The sequence below is a fragment of the Dipodomys spectabilis genome, unplaced genomic scaffold (assembly GCF_019054845.1).
Source record: "Dipodomys spectabilis isolate Male_0828 unplaced genomic scaffold, ASM1905484v1 ptg000071l, whole genome shotgun sequence".
In the NCBI taxonomy this organism is placed as follows: Eukaryota; Metazoa; Chordata; class Mammalia; order Rodentia; family Heteromyidae; genus Dipodomys; species Dipodomys spectabilis.
In genome coordinates this window covers 6,645,773-6,670,117 of record NW_024870748.1, presented here as the reverse complement: position 1 = coordinate 6,670,117, position 24,345 = coordinate 6,645,773, and the positions used below count along the sequence as shown (strand labels likewise).

The following is a 24,345-nucleotide window of genomic DNA, read 5'->3' as shown; positions in this document are numbered from 1 at the left end:
GTGCTCGTCTTGCATGCATGAGGCCCTGAACTCTAATCCTCAGCACCACATATGCAGAAAAAGCCGGAAGTGGCGCTGTGACTCAAGTGGTAAAGCGTTAGCCTTGAGCTGAAAGAGCTGAGGGACAGTGCCCAGGCCCAGAGTTCAAGCTCCATGACTGAAGGAAAAAAAAAGTTCAGGGACAATGCCCAGGTCCTGAGTTATAGCCCCAGGACTGGCATATAAAACAAGGAAACAAGTCTCTATTTAAAAATACAAAGTTAATTAGTCTTTCATATTTTCTTTCAAACTTAAGTATACTTGAAGGGAGAGCTTATGGATGAGAATCAGGTATCTTCATCCTGAAAAGTAGCCTATGACTAATAGTTCTGTAACAAGCTGTAGTGAATTCATTCACTTCCTGAAGGGTTACAAGAACATGTAGGAAATTTTGATGAGGCCGATAAACAGTAGTCAGTGAGGAAAGCAGAAGAGAAAACTCATGACTGTCTTTAACTGCTTACATAGAAATATAAGCACTGTGTACAATATAAGAAATTGAAGGTTTAGCATAGGGACATAGATATGATTAAATAAGAACAAATGTAGCATATGGAAGTCTTGGATTCAAAAGGCACATTATATTCATAAATAACCAAAAGATGTTTTGTTACTTCACACATTAGGAATACATACCATGTCAAATCCTACCCCCACTCCATTTACCACATATACCAAGTCCAGAAAAGAGAATATTAACAAGGAAAGGTGAAATGAAAAACAAGAACACTGGATCAAATTTTTTTTTTGTTAACTTACTAAAATAAGTTAAGATGCAACGGTAATGATGGACTTTAATTTTCCAGTATCAGATGAGAAAATAAATCTAGACTAGATAGACAAATATACTTGTTTATAGAATGTGATAGGGGACAGTTCTCCATTATAGGCATGCTTCATTTGGTTCCCTAAGAATGGATAGAAACATTTGTAGACATGATATTATTAGTAGTTAGAAAACTCAAAGGAACTTACTATGGACAAGCACAGAGCCAGAAAACTAAATCAAATGACTTTTGTCATGCATTTATTTTTTCTCTTTCTTTTTTGCTCAGGGTTAACATTCTACCACTTGAGCCACAGCTCCACTTCTACCTTTTTGATGGTCAATTGGAGATAAGAGATTAGTGGACTTTCCTTCCTGGGCTAGCTTCAAACTATCATCCTCATATCTCAGTCACCTGAATAGTTATGATTACAAGCATGAGCCACTGATGACCAACTATGCTTTTATTCTTAGTTGATACATTAAAAATCAAAAGGCCTAACTCTTCGGACTCAGTAAGTAGAAAATAGCAAACCTGAAAGTCTGAATGTTGACATATTCTTTCTCTCGCTTGGCCAGGATGTGTTTAATGAGGCCCTCTCGTTGCCCAGACTGAGTATTTGGTACAAACAGCTTTCGCATAGTGTTTGTCACTTTGGGTTGTTCCTTGCTTGAAGTTTCTTTTTCACGTGGAAGCCTACCAAGTAAATGAGGAATTCAAAAGTAAAACTGCCTAAAATATAAGTCTCCTACAGGGGAAACAGGCTTCAACCTAGGACTTACATTTTATTCACTGAAAGTGGTGGGGGTGGAGGGTCCCGATGAATACCTGCAGGCTGATTTTGCGGATTTATCTTCTTGTCCAAATTCATTGATGAGAAATTGTCCTCAAATCCAAGAAGTCCTGAAAGATACAAGTCCCAAAGTTAAAGGGGGAAAAGCTAACATTCAACATGGCCAGGATAGACAGGGCTCACTACTTGAGTCAGTAGTGTTATAAAAACATGAGAGTCCCATATGGGTAATAATTATTTAGCTTAGGGAAAGAAGCATACCCATCCCTAAAGCACTAACACTAACTACAACTGGAAGGATACATTCATCTGGAACCTAAAAAATAACAGCTAATACTTTGAAGACTCAGCACAATGCCAGGATGACAGACAGGGATTATATCATCATCTCTCTTAATCATTACAAAAACTCCATAATGCAGGCACTATTAAAAATACTCCCATGTTACAGAAATGTAAATGCAAGCTCAGAGTTGTTGAGTAACTTCACCAAGATAATATAACTAGTAAGTCCGAGACTTAGGATTCAAACCCAGGTTGTCTGGTTGCAGAGTTAGTACTTTATAACAATTTGCTAAGCCAGCTCCTGAAAAGCTACTATGCCACAGAAAGGATTAGTACAGAGTCAATAACAACCACACCACAGGAGATTATGACTGACATTCCTTTATTCCATATCATTATCTCATCTGGCCTAATAAAATCTACTGACTAACATGATCATATCGCCCAGAGATAAGAGAGGCTCTTCCAATACCTGACAAATCAGAAGGTTTGTCCATACTGTCTAATTTCTGGTACCAGCTTGAGGAATCCTTTTGCTCTGGAACAAGAATTTGTGACTGAGCTGGAATGATAAGGGTGTGGGTCAGCAACTGAGGAGCCCTGGACTGAAATGGATTTTACCACAACATAAAGCAATTCATTCAACTCCTAATACTTGGGGCCAGCACCATTCTTGCAATTAACAGAAGAAAAAAAACTAAGGAACTAAGGACAGCTTTGGAGTCATCTGGGCAGAAGGAGGGAAACTGTGCATGACACAATAGATTCTGGAAATTGGCCCAGTGTCCTTGCAGCTGGACAGACTTGTTTTCTAATCTATCCTTGGGGTTCATTCCTGAAGAAAGAAAAATTGGCTATCCCCAGGATCCAAGGGCATGTCAGTATAATAGAAAGAAAATCACTGAGTTTTGAGTTACCTCCCTGAGCAGCAAGGACATCAGCGAGGAATTTCAAACAGTGCTCCTCATCAGGGATTTCAAAGCGGCGCTCTCTGATCCGGTCCCCCTGAACCCGAATTTTGCAACCACCTAAGAAGAATCAACACCCACATACATGTTATTCGATCATATTCTCAAATTATTACATTCTCATAAGGTCCAGATTGAGAGATCAGAAGATAAAAAACCATGGTTTAGTTACTATAATGGGCTGGTTTTTTTTTTCCTTTTTGCTTATGTGGTGCTGAGGAATCGAACCCAGGGCCTCATGCATGCAAGGCAAGCACTCTACCACTGAGCCACCTTCCCAGCCCCTTAATGGGCTGTTTATTGATGTGATTAATCAGCTCTAAGAATACTGTTTACTATACTGAATCTCTTGTTCTTGTATATGTGCTTCACATGTTAGAGATTAGAAATATTCACATCCATATGGTGACATCCAAATTCTTTTATCTTAAAATATTATTATTAAATAGTTGTACAAAGAGATTACAAGTACCTAAATCAGATTATGAGTACAAGGCTGCTAGGTTGCTGGCACTCCTTCCTTTGTTCTACCTCATATTCCCCTTCCCAGCCCTACCTCTAAGTTACTGTAGTTTACTTTTTACATAGTGTACATTGTATATAATCACTACATTTGCTCACCCTTCGCTCCCTCCATTCCTATGCCCCCTCCTTTGCCCATCCCCCAAAACATTCACTTTGATAAACTGTACATTAGTTGTTCAGAGGAATTATACCTTTGGAATCTTCCCCTAAAGATATTATCCTTTAGTCAGTTTGCTTCTGTGTATATGCATAGAGCCCTGGGTATGTTATCATGCATGTTTATATTTTAGATCCAGTTTCCACATATGAGAGAAAACATGGGCCATCTGTCTCGCTGGACCCGGCTTACGGGACTTAATATATTTTTTCTAGGTCTATTTCCCTGCAAAAGATATTAATATTATTCTAAATTATCTTCAAATTCTTGCTAAAGATAAGTTCCTCACTCATACTACTACTACCCTCAAACTTCAAATTCCTATTATCTCACATCATATACTTTAATGTGATGGAAATAAAGACAGTAAAATGGATAGGTTCAGATTTTTTATTGTCAGTAGTAGGGCTTGAACTCTGTGTCTGGGCACTGTGCCTGAGCTCTTCAGCTCAAGGCGAGTGCTCTACCACTTGAGCCATAGAGCCACTTTCAGTTTTCTGGTGGTTATTGGGAGATGAGTCTCACAGACTTTCCTGCGCAGGCTGGCTTTGAACCTCGATCCTCAGATCTCAACCTTTTGAGTAACTAGGATTACAGGCTTAGGTTCAGATTTAATTGTCTATAAGTAAATTATAAAATGAAATTTTAGCTAGATATGAGAGGTTCATGCCTGTAATTTTAGTTATTCAGGAGGCTGAAACGTGGAGGTTGTAGTTTGAAGCCAGCATGGACAGAAAAGTCTATGAGACTCCAATTTCAATTAACCAGCAAAATGTAGGACTGGAGGCATGGCTCAAGTAGTAGAGTGCCAGCTATGAGTATCAGCCAAGTAGGAGTGAGAGGCCCAAGTTCAAGACACAATGCTGGCACAAAAAGAGGAAATGGAGAGAACTGTGGTAGAATTTCTAAGTACCCTGAAAAAAAAAAGTACCTATAACCTCATCACTTTAAACAAAAAAATATGTCTTCAATATTCCTTCAACTCTTCAATGAAACTGAAAGAGAAAGTTCACTACTGAATTCATTCTATGAAGCTATAACAACCTTCATCCCAAAACCAGGCAGAGACTCATCAAAGAAAGAGAACTATATATAGACCCATTTCTTTGATGAACACTGATGCAAAACTTCTCAACAAAATTTTGGCCAATCGACTTCAACAATTCATCCAAAAAATCATACACCACGATCAAACAGGATTCATTTCAGGGATGCAAAGCTGGTTCAATATACGCAAATCAATTAACACAATTCATCACACCAATAAGAGCAAGGATAAGAACCACATGGTTATCTCAATAGATGCAGAAAAAGCATTTGACAAGATCCAACACCCCTTTATGATGAAGGTTCTGGAAAAATTAGGAATTCATGGAACCTTCCTCAATACAATAAAGGCCATATATGACAAACCTACAGTCAGTATTATACTCAATGGTGAAAAACTAAAGCCATTTCCTCTAAACTCAGGAACAAGACAAGGATGCCCACTCTCTCCACTGCTCTTCAATGTGGTATTAGAATGCCTAGCCACAGCAATAAGACAAGATGCAAACATAAAGGGGATCCAAATAGGGAAAGAAGAAGTAAAACTCTCCCTCTTTGCAGATGACATGATCTTGTACTTAAAGAATCCCATGTACTCCGCTCCCAAATTACTCAAGGTGATTCAAAACTTTGGCAAAGTAGCAGGGTATAAAATTAACCCTCAAAAATCAATGTCTTTTCTGTATGCCAACAATGAGAAAAGTGTGGCTGAAATCAGGAAAGCAACTCCATTCGTAATAGCCCCACAAAAAATAAAATACCTAGGAATTAACAACCAAAGAAGTGAAGGACCTCTATGATGAAAACTTTAAAAACCTGAAAAAGGAAATCAAAACAGAACTTAGAAAGTGACAAAAACTCCCATGCTCCTGGATTGGAAGGATCAACATCGTTAAAATGGCAATACTTCCCAAAGCTATCTACAAATTCAATGCGATACCTATCAATATTCCAACCTCATTCTTCAAGGAAATAGAAGAGGCAATCCAAAAATTCATATGGAGCAATAAAAGACTCTGAATAGCAAAAACGATTCTCAACAGAAAGAACAGTGCTGGAGGAATATTAACACCAAATTTCAAACTCTACTACAAAGCCATAGTAATCATAACAGCTTGGTAGTGGCACAAGAACAGACCCCAGGACCAATGGAATAGAATTGAAAACCCAGTAATGAACCTACAGACCTATAGCCATCTAATCTTCGATAATGGAGCTAAAAAAATAGAATGGAAGAAAGACAGCCTCTTCAGTAAATGGTGCTGGCAAAATTGGTTAACTACTTGTAGAAAATTAAAGCTAGATCCTTATGTATCACCCTGCACCAGAATCAACTCCAAATGGATCAAAGACCTCAGAGTCAAAGCAGACACTCTGAAAACACTACAGGATAGAATAGGAGAAACCCTAGGTCTCCTTGGCACAGGACAAAATTTTCTTAATAGAGACCCAGAAACACAACAAATCAAAGAAAGGTTGGACAAATGGGATTGCATGAAATTGCAGAGCTTCTGCATGGCAAAGGACATAGCTAGCAAGATCAATAGAAAGCCCACGGATTGGGAGAAGATCTTCACTAGCCATACAACAGACAAGGGTCTCATATCTAAAATGTACCTGGAACTCAAAAAATGAAATACCCCTACAACAAATCTTCAAAGAAACAACTGCCCAATAAATAAGTGGGCTAAAGATTTAAAGAGAAACTTCTCTGAAGAGGAAAGAAGGATGGCCAATAGACACATGAAGAAATGCTCAACCTCTCTAGCCATAAAAGAAATGCAAATCAAAACAACAATGAGATACCACCTCACTCCAGTTAGAATGGCTATAATCAAGAACTCTAATAACAACAGATGCTGGAGGGGATGTGGACAGAAGGGAACCTTACTTCATTGTTGGTGGGAGTGTAAACTTATTCAACCACTTTGGAAAGCAGTATGGAGGTTCCTCAAAAGACTCCACATAGAGCTCCCCTATGACCCAGCAATCCCACTTTTGGGCATTTACCCAAATGATCACAAACAAGACCACACTAAAGCTACCCGCACAACTATGTTTATTGCAGCACTATTTACCATAGCTAAGATATAGAACCAACCCAGATGCCCCTCAGTAGATGAATGGATAAAAAAATGTGGTATATATACACAATGGAATTCTATGCCTCCATTAGAAAGAATGACATTACCCCATTTGTTAGGAAATGGAAAGACTTGGAAAAAAATTATATTAAGTGAAGTAAGCCAGGCCCAAAGAAACATAGGTCCCATGGTTTCCCTTATTTGCAATAACTAGTATATGTCTGAGTCGAGCAGAAAAGGTCAGATAAGCTGATGTTAGGGGAATGAACCCTAATATAAGTATTGAAATGTTTTTTTCTGTTTTTTTTTCCTTTCATGCAATTGTTTCTAACATATTTATAAGATGATTTCTATGTTGCTTTGTATGTCCCTCCCCCACAGTATAACCCATGCTTTCACTGTGTTTGATGTCGGTATAATTTGTGGAGGGGAAGGGAAAAAACAAATCGTTTAGGGATACAGGTGGACCCATTGCAATAATGAGATGTACTAGTCATTATGTCGAAAAACAAACTTTACAATTTTGGTGGGGGGTGGGGGCAGGATCGGGTGGGGGGAGGGAGGGAGTATGGGAAGGGATTGGAAGGGGAAACAAACAGGAGGCAACAATGCTTGATAAGGAATGTACTCGTTATCTTGCCCATGTAATTCTAACTCTTCTGTACAGTATTCTCACAATAAAAAATAAAAAAAGAAATTAAAAAAAATATGTCTTCCACAATTTTACAAAAACATAGAGATTTATGTCCAAGAGTTGTTTGGTTTAATTACAGCCTATTGTAAAGTAGTAGAATTCAATGCAAAATTACTAAGGGCTTCAATTCTTTAGTCTAACACACTATTTCTCCTTTTTGTACAGTTGTGGGGGCTTGAACTCAGGGTCTGGGCACTGTCCCTGAGCTTTTTTTGCTCAAGGCTAGCACTCTACTACTTGAGCCACAGCACCTTTTCTGGCTTTTATATGCTTAATTAGAGACAAGTCTGAGTTTTCTGCCTGGGCTGGCTTTGAACCATGATCCTCAGATCTCAGCCTCCTGAGTAGCTAGAATTATAGGTCCTCTTTTGATGCTCTCTAGTTACTACCTGAATCAACTGTTTGGAAATGGTGATCCAGGTAATCTATAAGCATGTGTTGCTGTTCTATGACTCTGGAAACTGTAAGTTCCCATAGAGCAAGAAGTAGGCTACACATATAGGCCACCTAACACTTTCCATATTTTATAGCAACCAATAGTCTCAGGGTTGACTGGTACTGAGAGGCTTCCTACAACTCAAGACTTTCAATGCTAGTATGGAGAAAGTCCAAGAGTGGTGGGTCACTCTACTGTTGTTAATGACACCAAAATTTACAGCCAGAAGGCATTTCACAAATTACTGTTGAGACTCTTCCACTCTTGAAAATAACAGAGAGGAGAAAAATGAAATTAAAATATTCTAGTTTCTTATGGTAGAAGCCTACTTCTGAACCTTTAGCTCTCATTCTTCTGTAACTTTTGTTTCTATAGAATGAGTTCAAAAAGAAATATAAAATTACTGATCAAAAGAGAAGAGATGAAAGTATCCATGTGGACCAGAGATCTGCAATTTAATGAGGGTATCAATGTAAGGAGAAAAACAAGGACCATGAATAATGAATAAAGTGCCAATTAGGAGGACCCTTGAAGACATAAGGAAAAATTCTTTTAGAGTATGCATTATAAGTCCTCTCTTTCTCAGATAAAGCAGCAGTTTCTACCTGACAGAAATTCAGAACAAGAATACATAGTATCTCTCCTATAATTCTAGATAGATTTTAGAAAATTTAAAACTGACTTATTTAACTGGCCAGAAGATTCCAGAGACTACTTACAAAATAATATTAGATGCTTGGAAAACAGAAAAGAAAACCCCATAATCCAACTGTCTACTCTTGTTTTCCCTTCTGAAATCATCTGTGATCAGCTAATATTCCTATATCCTCCATTTTATCTGAATATTCCGTTAGCCTCTTAGGTCTCAACTGTGGATTCATTACAATTACCAAAGGACAAGTAAAACGGAATCCCTAGGGATGAAGCTCAGGCACTAGTAGTTTGTTTTAATGCTTTCTTCCTCCTCCCTGTTCCTCCTTCATCCCTCCTCCTCCTCCTCCTCCTCCTTCTCATCTTCCTCCTGGCCTGGGCACTGTCCCTGAGCATTTTTGCTCAAGGCTAACACTCAACACTTGAATCACAGCTTCATTTTTAGCATTTTGGTATTTCCTTATAGAGAACAATCTCATAGACTTTCCTGCCTGTGTTGGCTTTGAACCATGATCCTTATGTCTCAGCCTCCTGAGTAGCTAGGATTACAAGTATGAACTACTGGCACCCAGCTTTTTCTTCTTTTTTAGATAGTCTCACAATCTAGCCTAGGCTGGCTTCCACTCATACTTCTCCTGCTTCAGTTTCCTGAGTACTGAAATTTTAGGCCCGTGCAACCATGCCTGCCTCCACTGATAGTTTTTATAATATACCCCAGGCAGTATTAACCCATATCAGCTTGAAAATCAGAGCCAACCGCTACCTAGCTAATTCCTCCATACCCCACCCCCCCACACACACGTACACACAATATATATACTTAATTATAAATAAAGGAATATGGGGGCTGGGAAAGTGGCTCAGTGGTAGAGTGCTTGCTTTGCATGCACGAGGCCCTGGGTTCAATTCTCAGCACCACATAAGCAGAAAAAGCCAGTAGTGGTGCTGTGGCTCAGGTGGTAGAGTGCTAGCCTTGAGCTGAAAGCTGAGGGACAGTGCCCAGACCCAGAGTTCAGGCCCCACGACCAAAAAAAAAAAAGGAATATGGGTTCTGAGTTATAGCACATGCTTAGTATACAAAATGTCCTGTGTTTAATCTTTAGCAACAAATAAACAAAAAACATAAAACACATAGATACCTATTATATAAACATATACATGAGACTTGAAGGAAATAGCTATATATTTACATTAAGATTTGGCCTGCCTGAAAAACCTGGGGTTCCCCTCTTGCAAAATACTCTGTACTCAGGGGCTTATGTATGAAGTATTCTATAAATGGGTGGAAATAAACGTGTGATAAGTGGTCACTTAATTATTTTCCCCTGTGATCCAGTAACTTGGATTCTACATCACAACACATGATTAATTTCTATGTAGGAGAGGTTTCAACATAACTAATATAAATTCAGTGGTTATCCGCTCAGTTTAACTTCTTAGCTTGAATCAAATATCTTTCTGCACCAAGAACAAGACACTTCAGTATCTTATTTCAGCAGCATTATCAGTCACTACAGAAGTACCTTGGTTCTAACTTTCTTTTTTAAATGTTGTTTTTGTCTTTCCTTGTCTGAGCACAGTAAGACACTGATACTGAGGTTTGTTTTTCTTCTTTGATACTTGCAACAGAAACTAGCAGCTAGGTTTATTTAGTAGTCAAGATGGGTCCTTAAGACTTCTAAAATCCATGATTAAAGAAAAGATTAAGTCAAGTATGATTCAAACCTGTAATCCTACCACCAGGGAGGGTGAGGTAGGAGGACTCTGAGTTCAAGTCCAGCCCAGGCTATTTAGGAAGAAATTACCTCTACCAAAAAAATCCCCCAAACAAAGAACAACAACAATAATAAAATAGCAGCAGTAGCAACTAAAACAAAGCAAAAGAATAATAAATCCCAAACTAGAAAAGGCTTACATAAGCTATTCAGTATAAACTAATAGTTCCATGGGCAAGAGCTGTGTCTAAAGAAAGTTATGAATAACCTGTGTCTCTAGCAGAGTAAAAGATAAGGCAACCCATTTGATTTAGATTTATATGGTCAGATATACTTCTCCATAGCAACCACCCAGTAGTCATGGAAGGAGTCAAGTACCCATCTTTTCTTCTCCATGACATTGCAATTGGATGATAAATAAGGACTAGCTTGCACAGAAAGTCAATTGTGATTTGCTTCAAACAGATGTAAACCAGAGAAATGAAACAGTGGGAAGAGAACACCATGTTCCCTCTAATAAATGGATAGCTTGAGATGATGTGGCTTTAAGAAATCAAAATTATTTTAAGAAAGAAAAAAAATGCCTGGACAAGCAATTCAAAGGACTCTGCTGCCTGCTAACTTAATATGGAAGGGGGAGAAAAATGAAAGGAGTAGCATCAATCAAGATGCATTGTATTTGTAAACTGATTTGTTGAGTGCTGACTCCTTTGTACAACTACTTAAAGATGATAAAAAATATAATCAAAAATAATATGAAAAACAAGTGAGCCAGGTGCCTGTGGCTCACACCTGTAATCCTAGCTACTCAGGGGGCTAAGATCTGAGGATTGTAGTTTGAAGCAAGCCAGGGCAGAAAAGTCTGTGAGACTTTTATGTACAATTAAGCACCAAAAAGCTAAATGCAGAGTTGCAGCTCAAGTGGTAGAACACTAGCCTTGAATGCAAAAAGCTCACAGATAGTACCCAGGCCCTGAGTTCAAGCCTCAGAACACAAAAACAAAACAAAACACAAATAAGTAAAATATGATGACAACATGAAAGCATAAAAAGGTGGAAAAAAACCTTAAAATAATTTTTAAAAAGTAAGAACAAGCTGGGCACTGATAGGTCACAGCTGCAATCCTAGATTACTAAGGAGGTTGAGATCTGAGGATCACAGTTCCAAGCCAGCCTGGGCAGGAAAGTCTGTGAGACTTTTATCTACAATTAAGCACCAAAAAGCCAGATATGGAGTTGCGGCTCAAATGGTAGAGCAAGAGAGTCTTGAGCAAAAAAGCTCAGGAATAGTACCCAAGCCCTGAGTTCAAGCATGCATACACACTCACACACCCACACATGAACAAACCATCCATAATCCTTAAATGCTTTAAGCAATTTCCTACCCTTCCCACCATCAGTTCTATGGTAGCTCAAAATTGTTCAGTAGATCGTATTTTCCATTTTTGTAAAGATTCTTATCAGCCACCTGCTTTTCCTAAGGCTCAGCCTAAATACTTTTGAGAGATAATGCTAGTTTGTACGGCTGCCTTAAGAACATGGAGTCCACAGAGTAAGAAGTTAACACATAAGATGTACCCCAAAAGATGTCTTTTTTTGTCAATCGTGGGGCCTGAACTTTGGGCCTGGACACTGTCCCTTAGCTCTTCAGCTCAAGGCTAGTGCTCTACCACTTAAGGCACAGCACCAATTCCAGCTTTTTCTGCTTATGTGGTACAGAGGAATCAAACCCAGGGCCTCATGCATGCAAGGCAAGCAATCTACTATTGAGCTACCTTCCCAGCCCCCAAAAGATGTCTTAATGACAATATATATTTAAGTAAGTATTTCTTGAATGAAAACCAACCCCATTCATTAAGGTACTCACTGTTCGAAGCAATGTCAATTAAAAGAGTTTCTTCTGCTTCTGAAGTGGGAGAGAGGAAAGAAAACAGGATCAGGGAAGATAAAATCATTTATTACACCAATAAAAGTACCTACCTAACTGAAAAACTGCTTCTCAGCCACTACTTCTATATCTTAGAACACATAACAAATATCCTTTGATTTTTTTTTTTGTTTAGTACATTTATCAAGGATTTTTAAGAGCAGGTTCTGAAGACTCTGAGTAATTCAAATAAAGGAAAAGATCAAGTAGCTAATGTAGTTCCTCAAAGCAAATCAAGGAATGATAAAATAATAGTAGGATACAATACAACATGCTAATTCAATTAACACAAGTTTAATTTCCTGGATTCTCATATGCTGATTTAATATGATTTAATATAATCTGTGTCCTTTCCATGTATTTTTGCCTCTGACAGCCCAGAGGTGAATTATTTTCTCAACTCAAATCTAGACTATAAAAATTCATTTCAATGACCCTGTTACCTCTGCTCTTGGTTTATTATTATAGCAGAATAGCAGAATGTGCCTCAAGTTTTCTTCTTTCCAGCTTCAATGAACACCTGTGGACCCAAGGCTTAGCACACCTGTACCTTCAGAACTATTATTACATTATTCATAGGTGCTAAGATGTAGAATCAACTGGGCTGTCTGTAGGAGAGATAAAGAAAATGTAGTGTAGGACTGTCAGTCTAGTTACTTGGGGGCTGAGATGGAGAGGACCTTGATTTAAGGCCAGCCTGGGCAAAAAGTGAGGTTCCAATTCAATAATTAAACAGGTATGGTGATGCACATATGTAATCTCAACTAGTTAGGAAGTGATCTGAGGAAAAACATGAGGTCTCAACATAACTAAAACACTGGAAACATGGCTCAAGTAGTAGAGTACCTGATTAGCAAATACAGGCCCTGATTTTAAACCCCAGTACAGCAAAACAAAAATAAAACAAATGAAAAACAAAATAGTGTAGTTTATATATACAATTATTCAGCTATAAAAGAATAAAATCCCTCCATTTGTGACAACATGCATGGAACTGGAGGTCATTAAGAAAAAAATATTGTGTTCTCAATACTATGTGAAAGCTACCAAAGTTGAGTTCATACAAATGCAGTGTGAAATATTTTAGTAGGAGATAGTAGAGGCAGTGGGAGGGGGAAGATAGGAGGAATGAGTAAGAATGTTCCACAGCACAACAAGGTGACTATAGCATATAATGAATTGTTATATGTGCACTAAAACAGCTAGAGGGTTGGGAATGTGGCTTAGTGGTAGAGTGCTTGTCTAGCAGGCATAAAATCACAAGTTCAATTCCTCAGTACCACATAAACAGAAAAAGCGAGAAATGGCACTGTGGCTCCAGTGATAAAGTGCTAGCCTTGAGCAAAAGCAGCTCAGGGACAGTGGCCAGGCCCTGAGTTCAAACACCAGGACTGGCAAAAAAGCAAAACAAAATAAAATACTAGAGAAGGAACTACCTGTCAATGTCATCACTCCCTCAGACAAAACACCTGCCACATTCTTAGTGCTAGATCAGTAATATTAACTTGGTATGCAGAAAGTAACATATATTATTTTGCATGCAGTGATAAATTTTAATATGTATGGCAGTACATAATGCAATAATGACCATGGAAAAATAAAATTAAAGCTAGCACCTTGAACACATCTGAAGTGGCTATTTATAGGAATGGTATCTTGAATGTGCTGTTCCTTGTCCTGAGACTGGATTATTAACCTAGGAAATAGAAAAATTTATCAATGAATAGCTACTGAGAATTCCAAAACTTTAATAACAAAACAATTTGCCATGCAAATCTAGCCCTAACCCTAACCTAGTATACATTTATTAGACTTGTATTTAATTCCCTAGATCTGAGCATTATGACTAGATACTGTTCAATGGCTAAAAGGATGTTCTTTATGATCAAATATCTCATACTCACAGTCCAATATTCCATAAAGAACATAATCTAAGTCCAAAAACATGCAAATTTAAGAGCATGCATTACAGATTATAATACCTCCATAGCATATACATCAGAGTTCAGAAGTAACAGCTAGCTGTAAACTCCATTACAAGAGGGACTATGGTTATCTTTTCATTGTAGTACAGAACCTGGCACTTGTGTGTGTGTGTGTGTGTGTGTGTGTTCAAGTGTGTGTGTGTGTGTGTGTGTGTGTGTTCAAGTGTGTGTGTGTGTGTGTGTGTTCAAGTCCTGGGACTTGTACTCAGGGCCTTGGCAAAGTCCATGAACTTTTTTGCTCAAGGATAGTGCTCTACCATTTTAGCCACATCTCCACTTCTGGCATTTTTTGGTGCTTAATTGGAGACAAGTTTCAAAGACTTCCCTGTTCAGGCTGGCTTTGAATTGTGATCTTATCTTCAGAGCTCAGCCTCCTGAGTATCTACAAACATGAGCCACTGGTGTCCACTGATGTGTTTATTAAGAAGAAAAGTAATTGGTTTTCCAATTAAATTCTTATTGATTTCACCAAAGAATGGTTCTATTTCTTCAAATAAGTATGGAAGTTCATGGTAGAATAAAAAGTGGGTGACTAGACAGTTGGACCAATGAAAATAACTCCAGTTATATATTTATATAAGAAGTTTTATATATATATATATATGTATATATAAGAAGAAATTTTGTAATCAGATTGCCTTCATATCTCTTGTGTTTATACTCTGGTTTCCAACTTCATGCTGGCATTTCTATACAAATATGAGTGAACTTAGCTCCCTGGTATAAAATGCAAGGATTCTAAACCAATATGCACTCCTAAAATATTAAATTTTAATTACTTGTCCTTAACAGCTTAGAACTAAGGTATAAGTGACTGGGTAACGACATTCTAAATTTCAACTACCTAGGTAGGCACAGGTGGCTCACGCCTGTATTCCTAGCCATTCAGGAGGCTGAGATCTGAGGATCATGGTTCAGAGCCAGCCCAGGCAGGGAAGTCTGTGAGACTCTTATAGGTAATTAACCACCTAAAGGCCAGAAGTGGAGGTGTGGTTCAAGTGCTAAAGTCCTATCCTTGAGCAAAAAAGGCAAGTGAGAACCCCAGGCCTTGAATTCAAGCCCCAGTATGGGGCTTGAAAAAAACATAGTAGCCAAACAGGAAGGCTAAGAAACAAAATCCAGATAGGATGAGGCATTTATCACTTGGCCAGCTGCTCACTCTCATTACCTGAGTAGAGGTGTGGTCATTTGAGCAATGTAGCAATTCTTTTTACTGGTCCTGGGCTTGTACTCTGGGCCTGGGCATTGTCCCTAAGCTTCTTTTGCTCAAGGCTAGTGCTCTACCACTTGAGCCACAGTGCTACTTCTGACTTTTTGGTGGTCAAGCAGAGATGAGAGTCTCATGGCCTTTCCTGCAGGGGCTGGCTTCAAACCTTGATCCTCAGATCTCTGCTTCCTGTGTAGCCAAGGTTTACAGTTGTGAGGTACTGGTGCCCAGCCCAATGTGGCGATTTAATTCAATTGTCCTAACTTTGTTTTTACAGAAGAAAACCAAGATACAAGGGTCCCAGCTCTCCAACCATTCTAACCTTTGGAGTTTTCAAATCACTGTTCTTTTGAATTTGGTTGCTTTGGGGTTTCAGGGGGCAGTATAGGGTTTGAACTCAGGCTGTTGTACATTTTAGGCACGTGCTCTATCACTTGAGCCACACCAGTAGCCATTTTGTTGTCACAGTTTTTTGAATAGGGCCTGGGTAAAAACTTATTGATGCTTCCCTTGTAGCTGTAGTAACAGGGTGCACCACCCTCACAGCTTCTTCTCTTGAGATGAGGTCTTTTGACCTGTTTGTGCAGGCTTATCTTGAACCACAATCATCCTGATCTCTGCTTCCAGAGAGGACTTGTAAGCATGAACCTGGCCAAATCTAGTTTTATTATTAAAACTGGTCTTCCTGGGTTTTATGAAATCCAGGGAAAACCATATGAATTTCTCCTATCAACAGAACTGACAAGCAGAACGTAGGAAAGAGCTACTTCACAGAATCAGTTGACACTGAGTTATGGTGTCTATAGTCTATAGAGGAAACTAAGGCTATGATAGTGATAATTTCTTCTATGTAAGTGAGTTGAAATAGATTTTTTTAAATAGGGAGTAATAAAACACCTACTTTTAGGTAGAATCTAATGTTAAGAGATGGTAGGATTTAAGTGCTCAGCAACTTTTCAAATGGGGAAAAAAACTGACTTCAAGAAATCAGTGAAGCCGGGTGCTGGTGGTTCACTCTTGTAATCCTAGCTATTCAGGAGGCTGAGATCTGAGGATCACGTTTCAAAGCCAGCCTGGGCATGAAAGTCGGTGAAACTCTTATCTCCAATAAACCACTAGAAAACCGGAAGTGGTGCCGTGGCTCAAGTGGTAGAGCGCTGGCCTTCAGCTGAAGAGCACAGGGATAGCATCCAAGCCCAGAGTTCAAGCCCCACGACCGACCAAAAAAAAAAAAAATCAGGGAAATCAAGGGAAAGGGTTTGGACACAGAGGTGCCTAAGACATGTAATGGTTACTATGGATACTTTTAAGATGAGGCATCAGTGGCAAGGCAGCAAGGTTAGGGACCATGGTGATAACTTATCAAAGTAATCTTTTGCTGAATCAATCAACAGTTTCTTACTGAGCTCCTGTATCCAAGGAAGCAGTCGTGACACATACTGATAAAATGCCAGTGGTCATTTATATTTCTATCCATGTCATTAGCTTTTCTTCCAACAATCAAGTGACTGAGTTACTAGCCTCCACCCGCACTTTCTTGAATTTATGGCCTTGCCTTCCAGCAAGTAAAATGGAGAGGGGGAGTCCAGCTGAATGGGGTTAAGGAAAGTCTGTAACATTAACAATGAAGAATTTCCTCAGCAGTTTTTCTTGGGGGGGGGGGCCACGTTTACATTTATTACTCTCTATAACTCCAAAAGATGTAAATTATGGCAGTTAATTTTAATTTAACTGAAGAGGAAACGAAGGCCCAGCAAACCTCATTGACTTGCTCGAGGTTACGCAACAATTGTCAGTTTCAGGGTGCGGGAACTAAACCCAGGCTTCCTGATTCTCCGCCCATTGAGTCCTTCCACTAAACCCACAATGCCGGGAGCAACGTACTGTGCTGGAAGTTGGGGGGGGGGGGGGTCCGAGTGCCCTGTGATTGGAGGGTACTAGCACTTCACACCTGGGAATGAACCTGTTGCCCACATGGCCTCAGTGAGAGGACAGTGGTGGCTCAGAGCGGTTTGGGCTTGGGAAGTAATGGCAGGCTCCGCTCCTCCGTGGGAATCAGGTAGTTACTTACTCGTATTGTCCGTTCCTTTGGGCTAGGGTGAGGGAACAGGGCTCCCGGAGAGGACCTCTCATCTCCAAACCCTCGATAGTATGTGGGCGCCAGTCAAGGGTCTCCTTTTTGGAAGTGCGGCTGGGGCTGGGCGACGCGGTGCCCAGCGTAGGGAGTCTCCTGCCCTCCCCACGCTGTCCTCCCCAGTCTCTCCAAGTATCGCCTCCCATGCCGGCCTCTTCCTCCGCGGTATTCAATGGCTGACTCTCGCGGTGCCCCCCGGCATGCATGATTCTGCAGTCCCCCAGCTCCCCGCCCCGCCGCAAGCCCCTGCCCTACGCGGCCTCCCCTCCCCCTTATCTCAGGCGGATACAGTTAGGGGCTGAGCTCCAGCCGGGAGCAGTGCCTCCATCCCGGCGGCCTCCAGGCTCAGCAAGGCTGAAGAATGAGGTCCAATTCAACGGCTCTGCCTCCCACCTTCTGACACCCACCCGCCCGGGGGTACGCGGAGAGAACAGGCTCCGCGCCTAACGTTAGGAACCAGGGAGCGGGGAGACAAGATCCCGACCCGAGAGAGAGAGCGGCTCCTCTCGCCCCCACCGGTTTTCCAGGCCGCCGCAGAGTCCGCCCCCTACGACCAAACTAGGGAACTACAACGACTTAGCGCTGTCTCTACCAACTCCAACCAAAACCCCATTTAAATACTACCTGTTTGTACTATGAAAGTTAGCACCAAAAAACAAACCACAACCATACCTATGAGAGGACTCAAATGTGTTGGACCAATAGGAATCACTTCATTCAATCAAAAAAAAAAAAAAAACCCTCCTTACTACGGCTACAGTGTGTTGGTTATCTTACCCGCCAGATGTTCTTCTCTCCTTTCTTCTATCCTCTAATCAGAAAAGCACCCAAAGCTCAGGTCTTTGCTTAGCCTTTTCATCGCGTCCATGTTACATCCAAGCAGGCAAATCCCAAATGCATAGCCCCTCTCTATTCAAACCCGAGATAGTCAAGTCTTACCTAATAGAAGCCATTATTAACGAGTAACATTGCGTCTACATCATCATCTCAGTCACCCAGCCTTAAAGCCTCAAACCCACATGTTTTCTCCCCGGACTTAATTTCTGCATCCAACCAACCAACAAACCTTGGAAAATTTTCTTTGACTCTTTTTTTTCCAATTTCTTTTGCTCTGTCACCTCAATATAATAAGTCCTTCCGATATCCTATCTGGATTACCGTATTTTCCCACAACTATATCCTTCTGCTTTAATCTCCCTATCATTTTTCACTCTGGTAGCAGCCACAAAATATTCCCAAGCCCCCAAATAATGTTTCAACTGTGTTATTCATGTGCTCCAGAATGTAAACTACCTACTAAGACAGACTTTAATCCTGCAGTAATTTAACACTGTAATTTGGACACAGGCCAATGGAACAGAATATAGAGTCTCAAAACAGACCCACACATCTATGGAAAATTGATAGTCAGTGTATGTAACATTTCAAACCAGTGAAGAAAGAATACATTACTCACCAAATCATACTGGGGACATTGATTTTTCCACATGGAAAATTATAAAATTAGAAATCTACATCACAGCATACATGGAAAAATCAATTCCAGGTAGACCGAAGATTTAATTATGAAAAGTGAAAATTCACAGCTTTCAGAAAAAAAAAAAGGGGGAGAACAGAGGCCTGAGGGCATAGCTTAGTCACAGAGCACATGCTTAGCTGTTATCCTCAGCACTGAAAAGGAGAAAATAGAATATTTTGATAATCTTAAAATAGGAAATGTGATATATTTATTTGCATTGATTTTCAAAATGTATGTATTTATTGGGTTCAGTGACTCAAGCTTGTAACACTAGCTAATTGGGAGGCAGAAATTGGAGGACTAGAGGTTTGAAGACTATCTGGACATAAAAGTTTTCAGGACTCTGGGGCTGGGAAGGTGGCTTAGTGGTAGAGCGCTTGGCCTTGCATGCATGAGGCACTGGGTTCGATTCCTCAGCACCACATAAGCAGAAAAAAAAAGCCGGAAGTGGCGCTGTGGCTCAAGTGGTATAGTGCTAGCCTTGAGCTGAAGAGCTGAGGGACAGTGCCCAGGCACAGAGTTCAGGCCCCACGACTGAACCCCCCCCCCCAAAAAAAAAGTTTTCAGGACTCCATTTCAACCAATGGCTGGGAGTGCCTGTCATCCCCAGTAAAACAATGAAGCACAATATGAGGATCACAGCCAAGATCAGTATGGGCATAAAGCAAATAACCAGCACAAAAAGAGGCTGGAGGCTTAGCTCAATGTAGAGCACCTGCATAGCAAGCACAAGACCCCGATTTCAAAGCCCAGTATGGCCAAAGAAAGTCAAGCTCCAAACTGGGGCTTCTCCAGTTTGGGAGAAGATAATTTTCAATGAAATATAATTTATAGAGTTCTCTAATTTATAATTTTTTGGCCTTCTGACTTATTCTTTCCTGTCACTCTTTGCAACCTGCTCTTTGTCTTACTGGCTCCTTGATTTACCCAGGACTTGACAGACACTATCTTGCCTTATGATTGTTTCCACTACATTTACTTTCAGGTCTTTTAGGTCGTCGCTCAAAGGTCACTTATTTAGTGAGGCTTTCCTATCCCGTTTTATTTAAAATTAAAAATCAGCCAGGAACCAAGGGCTCATATATGTAATCCTAGCTACTAAAGAGGCTGAGATCAGATCATTGTTTGAAGACAGCCAAGGCAGAAAAGTCCATGATACTCATCTCCAATTAACCACCAAAAAGCCAGAAGTGGAGCATTCAGGGGCAGAAGCAGGAGGATTTGGAAATCTGTAGCTAGCATGGGATAGATTAGAGAGATGCTGTCTCAAATACAAACCAACACTAACAAATACTAAGAACAACAAAAAACAACCCCGTAAAGATTAGGGCTGTAGCTGAATAGCATAGTACTTTTCTAGACCATACAAAGCCCTAAGATTGATCCCCAGCAACACCCCCTCCCCTGAAAAATTTGGAAAATTTCACAAAATATAGGAATAAGCATTCATTATCAAGGAGACCTAAACAGGCAATAAAGACATAAAAGTAAGTCTCGCTTTATTATTGGTCAGGGAAATTTAAAAATAAAACATGAGAAATTATAAGCATTTATTTTGCAACAATTTTAAAATCAAATAACATATGTTTAGGGTGCATAGAAGATTAAACTCTCATCCACATCTAAAAAGAAAGTTAGTAGAGTAATTTGGCAATCACTAGTCAGGAATGAATCCTTCAACTCAGAAATTCCATTTCTAGGTATGTACCCTGGCAAAACTCATCTTTGTCCACAAAGAGACAAACCATTTTCATTGTTGCCCTATTTGTAATCTCAAAAAATGGAAGCAAAACAAATGCCTGTTGGCAGGTGAATGGATAAGTCATGGTATTCATGAAGTTAAATATTATTTTGAAATTAAAATGAATGAACTTGAGCTATAAATAATAGAATTAAATCTCAAAAGTAATGTTAAGGAAAAGCAAGTTGAAGAAAATGTAGCATAAAATACTGAAAAACTGAAAATATTGAAAAATACTGAAAATATTGAAAAGTCTGAAAATATTGTTTGTGGCTCATAGTTACATAGATTTATAGTGACAGATGTAAAACATGATAGGGCATGATGACTAAATTTAAGAGGGGAATAGACAGAGACTGAGGAAGAATATACAGAGAATATCAAGGATATCTGTAATTGTTATTTCCTCAAACATAGCTTGAAAGTTGATATATCAAGATTGGGATATGTATTTGGGTTGTTATTTCATGTGATTTTCTGCATTAGGAATCATTTGCAATCAATTAAGTTGAAAAATAAAGAAGGAAGCTGTAGGGGAGGGCCAGCAGTATAAAATACTAATAATAGACCAAGAACAATAAAGGTGAAGAAAATGTCTTTGGATTTATCATGATGTTCCTGTGGCCCTACTAAATATATGTAGTTTCAATAAGCAGATTAGAGAATGGAGGAGAGGACTGTGTTGTGAGAAATCAGAGACAAGCAACCACACATTGAAGACATTTGGAAATAAAAAGGAGCATAAGACGATTTTAATTAAATTAATAAGAAGGGTCAAAGCCAGAAGCCACTTTAAGGCAAAGAGGAAGAAGTAACAAAAGAGGGCCTTTTAAGATGCTAGAACAGAGAGACTGAAAGGTAGCCAGCAAATTCCCTCAGTAGGGAAGCATAAGGTTCCAAGGAGATGGAAGAATCAGCATCAGAGAAAAAGTTACTTACTTCTTCCTCCAAGCCTAAGGTATCCCCAGCACCTAAAACAGTGCCTGGCCTTTTTTTGAGTGAAACACAAGAGATTGTGTAGTAGAAATTAAAACATATTGAGGTGAGGTTACAGTACACTGAGGTCTCTCACAAAAGAAATGATAATTACATTTAACATGTGGTGCAAAGAATTAAATGGTCATTGAATAAAATGTAAATAGGTGAATCTTTACCTTCAAGTAACAATGCATCACATCACCTTCACTGATGGGAATCTGCTTTGTTCTCATAAGTCAATATTGCTCCCAAGGGCTAGGTCCACTGACTACCCTTCCCCCAGGGGATCTTCCTGAAATTCTCCAGCCCAGAATCTTAATCTAAATACAAATGACCATTCCCCCACCATCACAGGTGATTGGCGCCAGAGAGATGGGACAGGAGGCTTGCTCAAACAGTAAGCTGCCAGGGCCATGAACTCTGGAGACTCTTTGAAACCAGGAGCTAGCTAGTAGGGACTCTACAACTCACTCCTCACCCCTTACCCCTACTTAAGCCCCTCCACCCCTGCAGCCATTACACCATGCCTCACGTCTCCTTACTCTCCTCAGGTCACCTTGGCTCTTTCTTCAATTTTCCATTAAAGTTTATTTGGTCAGTTGAGGTCGTTTTCTGCTCTTTCTATATTCTAATCCCTTCATGACTCAGTTTCCTAACATTTACGACCCTCCCCGTAAGTGGAGTACCTGTATTTGATCCATGAGACAACTATCATCAAATATCAAGAATTTCAGTATTTTCCATCTTGGGCAATGGACATAGCTCAGTGGTTAGGTACATGGCTAGCATGCAGGAGGCCATGACTTTGATCCCCAGCACAGAAACAAAATAAATAAATAAATAAATCTTTACCCTCTCAAGGCAGTCAAATATTAACAGAAAATGGGAAATTCAAAGATAACAATTCTGGCTGGTGGCATGGCTCAAGTGGTAGAGCACCTGCCTAGCAAGTATAGGCCCTGTGTTCAAACCCCAGTACTGCCAAAAAAAGTCAAAAATTAATAATAAAACAAATTTAATTAAATGGATAGAAAACAGGATATTTTACCAAGTTTATTTATTGTTTAATTTATTTCCAGCCCCATTCTTTATGAGTTTATTGTTGGTGGTACTCTGGTGTTTTTCCTGTGATTTATTTGGTTCTCTCACACTAACCAAGCACTGTGTATACCTCCAACCCTAAAGCTCATGATATTTACAAATAGATTTTAGGCTGAATCTTTTCACTTCCCCAAACTGCATAGTTACTATAGAGAAATCATAGCTACTATAAATGCAATTAGTAATGCACAGACGAATAATTTCCAAAGCAAAATTACCAAATCCCTTTCAAAAATTTATAACAAAACATAAAAGTTTAATGCAAAATGTGGATGCATTTTAATACATTTAATATGATGCAGGCTGAAGCCTACACGAGTGAGAGCACTTTGGGCCTGCAAAGACAAAACCAAGCTCGCCTGACACAGATGATGCTGGGAAGAAGATTTCACATAGGTGAGTCAGCCCTTAGAGGCTGCTGGAAGGTAGGCTGAGTAGAGGCATAAATGATTCATCGATTTTTAAAATTACCACTAGTTGAAAAGTAAACAAATCCAACACTGACATTGCTTTCCATGCAAAACAGCATAAAGAAGAAAGCGCTGTTTTTATTTTCATAATCCTGTTTTACATTTTGGTGTTGTATTTTGAGTTATACATTTCTATTTTAATTACATATTTTTTCTTTTCTTTTTCTTTTTTTGAACTCAGGGACTGGAAGCTGTTCCTTAGTTTTTTCATTCAAGGCTAGTACTCTACCACTTGAGCCATAGCTCCACTTTAGTGAGGACTACATGTGTGAGCCACCAGAGTCTAGCTAAAAAAATATCTTTGCAGTGAAGCCAGGTGCTGGTTGCTTATACCTGTAACCCTAGCTACTCAGGAGACTGAGATCTGAGGATTACAGTTCAAAGCCAGCCTGGGCAGGAAAGGTTGTGAGACTTTTAACTCCAATTAAATCACAGCAAAAGCTGAAAGTAATGCTGTGGCTCAAGTAGTAGAGTGCTAGCCTTGAGCAAAAGAGCCCAGGGACAGTGGCTAGGTCCAGAGTTCAAGCTTCAGGACTAGAAAAAAATTGCAATGAGAAATGCTCATTACTTAAGAACCATAGCATATTACATATTCTGGTAAATTAGTGACAGGCCTAACAGACAGGAGTAGTCTCCTTAAGATGCTTTCAGTTCTCATTTCCTGCTGTATTCCTACACTGGCTACTTTCTTTTTCTTTTACTGCCAATCCTGGGATTTGAACTCAGGGTCTAGGTACTGTCCCTGAGCCTCTTTGTGCTCCAGGCTAGTGCTCTACCACTTGAGTCACAGTACCACTTCCCTCTTTTTCTCAGTAGTTTTTTGGAGATGAGTGTCATGGACTTTTCTGCCTGGGCTGGCTTTGAACTCCAATCCTCAGATCTGATTACAGGGGTGGGCCACTGGCACCCAGTCCTGGCTGCTTTATTTCTACTCTTCACTCTTAGATCCTTGATGAGACTCTTCTTCCTATTTAGTGAATCCAAGATCTGTCAGCCTCCTTTTTTCACAAACTAGAAATGCTGAACTGAAAGACTATAATAGAGTCATCCTGGTCTTTTAGGTTCCAAAGATCTGTCTTGAATATGTTTGTGTGTGTGTGTGTGTGTGTGTGTGTGTGTGTG

General features: G+C 39.7%; 1 protein-coding gene across 2 annotated transcripts in view; it reads right to left on the bottom strand.

The window, feature by feature from the left end:
• Positions 1 to 17,463, bottom strand: part of Ocrl (OCRL inositol polyphosphate-5-phosphatase) — a 52,628-nt gene extending 35,165 nt beyond the window's left edge. For both annotated transcript variants that reach the window (XM_042682427.1, XM_042682428.1), the window contains exons 1-7: positions 17,352 to 17,463; positions 13,705 to 13,784; positions 12,029 to 12,067; positions 2,802 to 2,912; positions 2,357 to 2,446; positions 1,589 to 1,709; positions 1,341 to 1,502 (exon numbers count right to left, since the gene is read on the bottom strand). In XM_042682427.1, the coding sequence (XP_042538361.1) occupies positions 1,341 to 1,502; positions 1,589 to 1,709; positions 2,357 to 2,446; positions 2,802 to 2,912; positions 12,029 to 12,067; positions 13,705 to 13,784; positions 17,352 to 17,413 (665 nt within the window). In that variant the 5' untranslated portion in view covers positions 17,414 to 17,463. The remainder of the gene's footprint in view (positions 1 to 1,340; positions 1,503 to 1,588; positions 1,710 to 2,356; positions 2,447 to 2,801; positions 2,913 to 12,028; positions 12,068 to 13,704; positions 13,785 to 17,351) is intronic.
• Between the last annotated feature and the right edge of the window lie 6,882 nt (positions 17,464 to 24,345).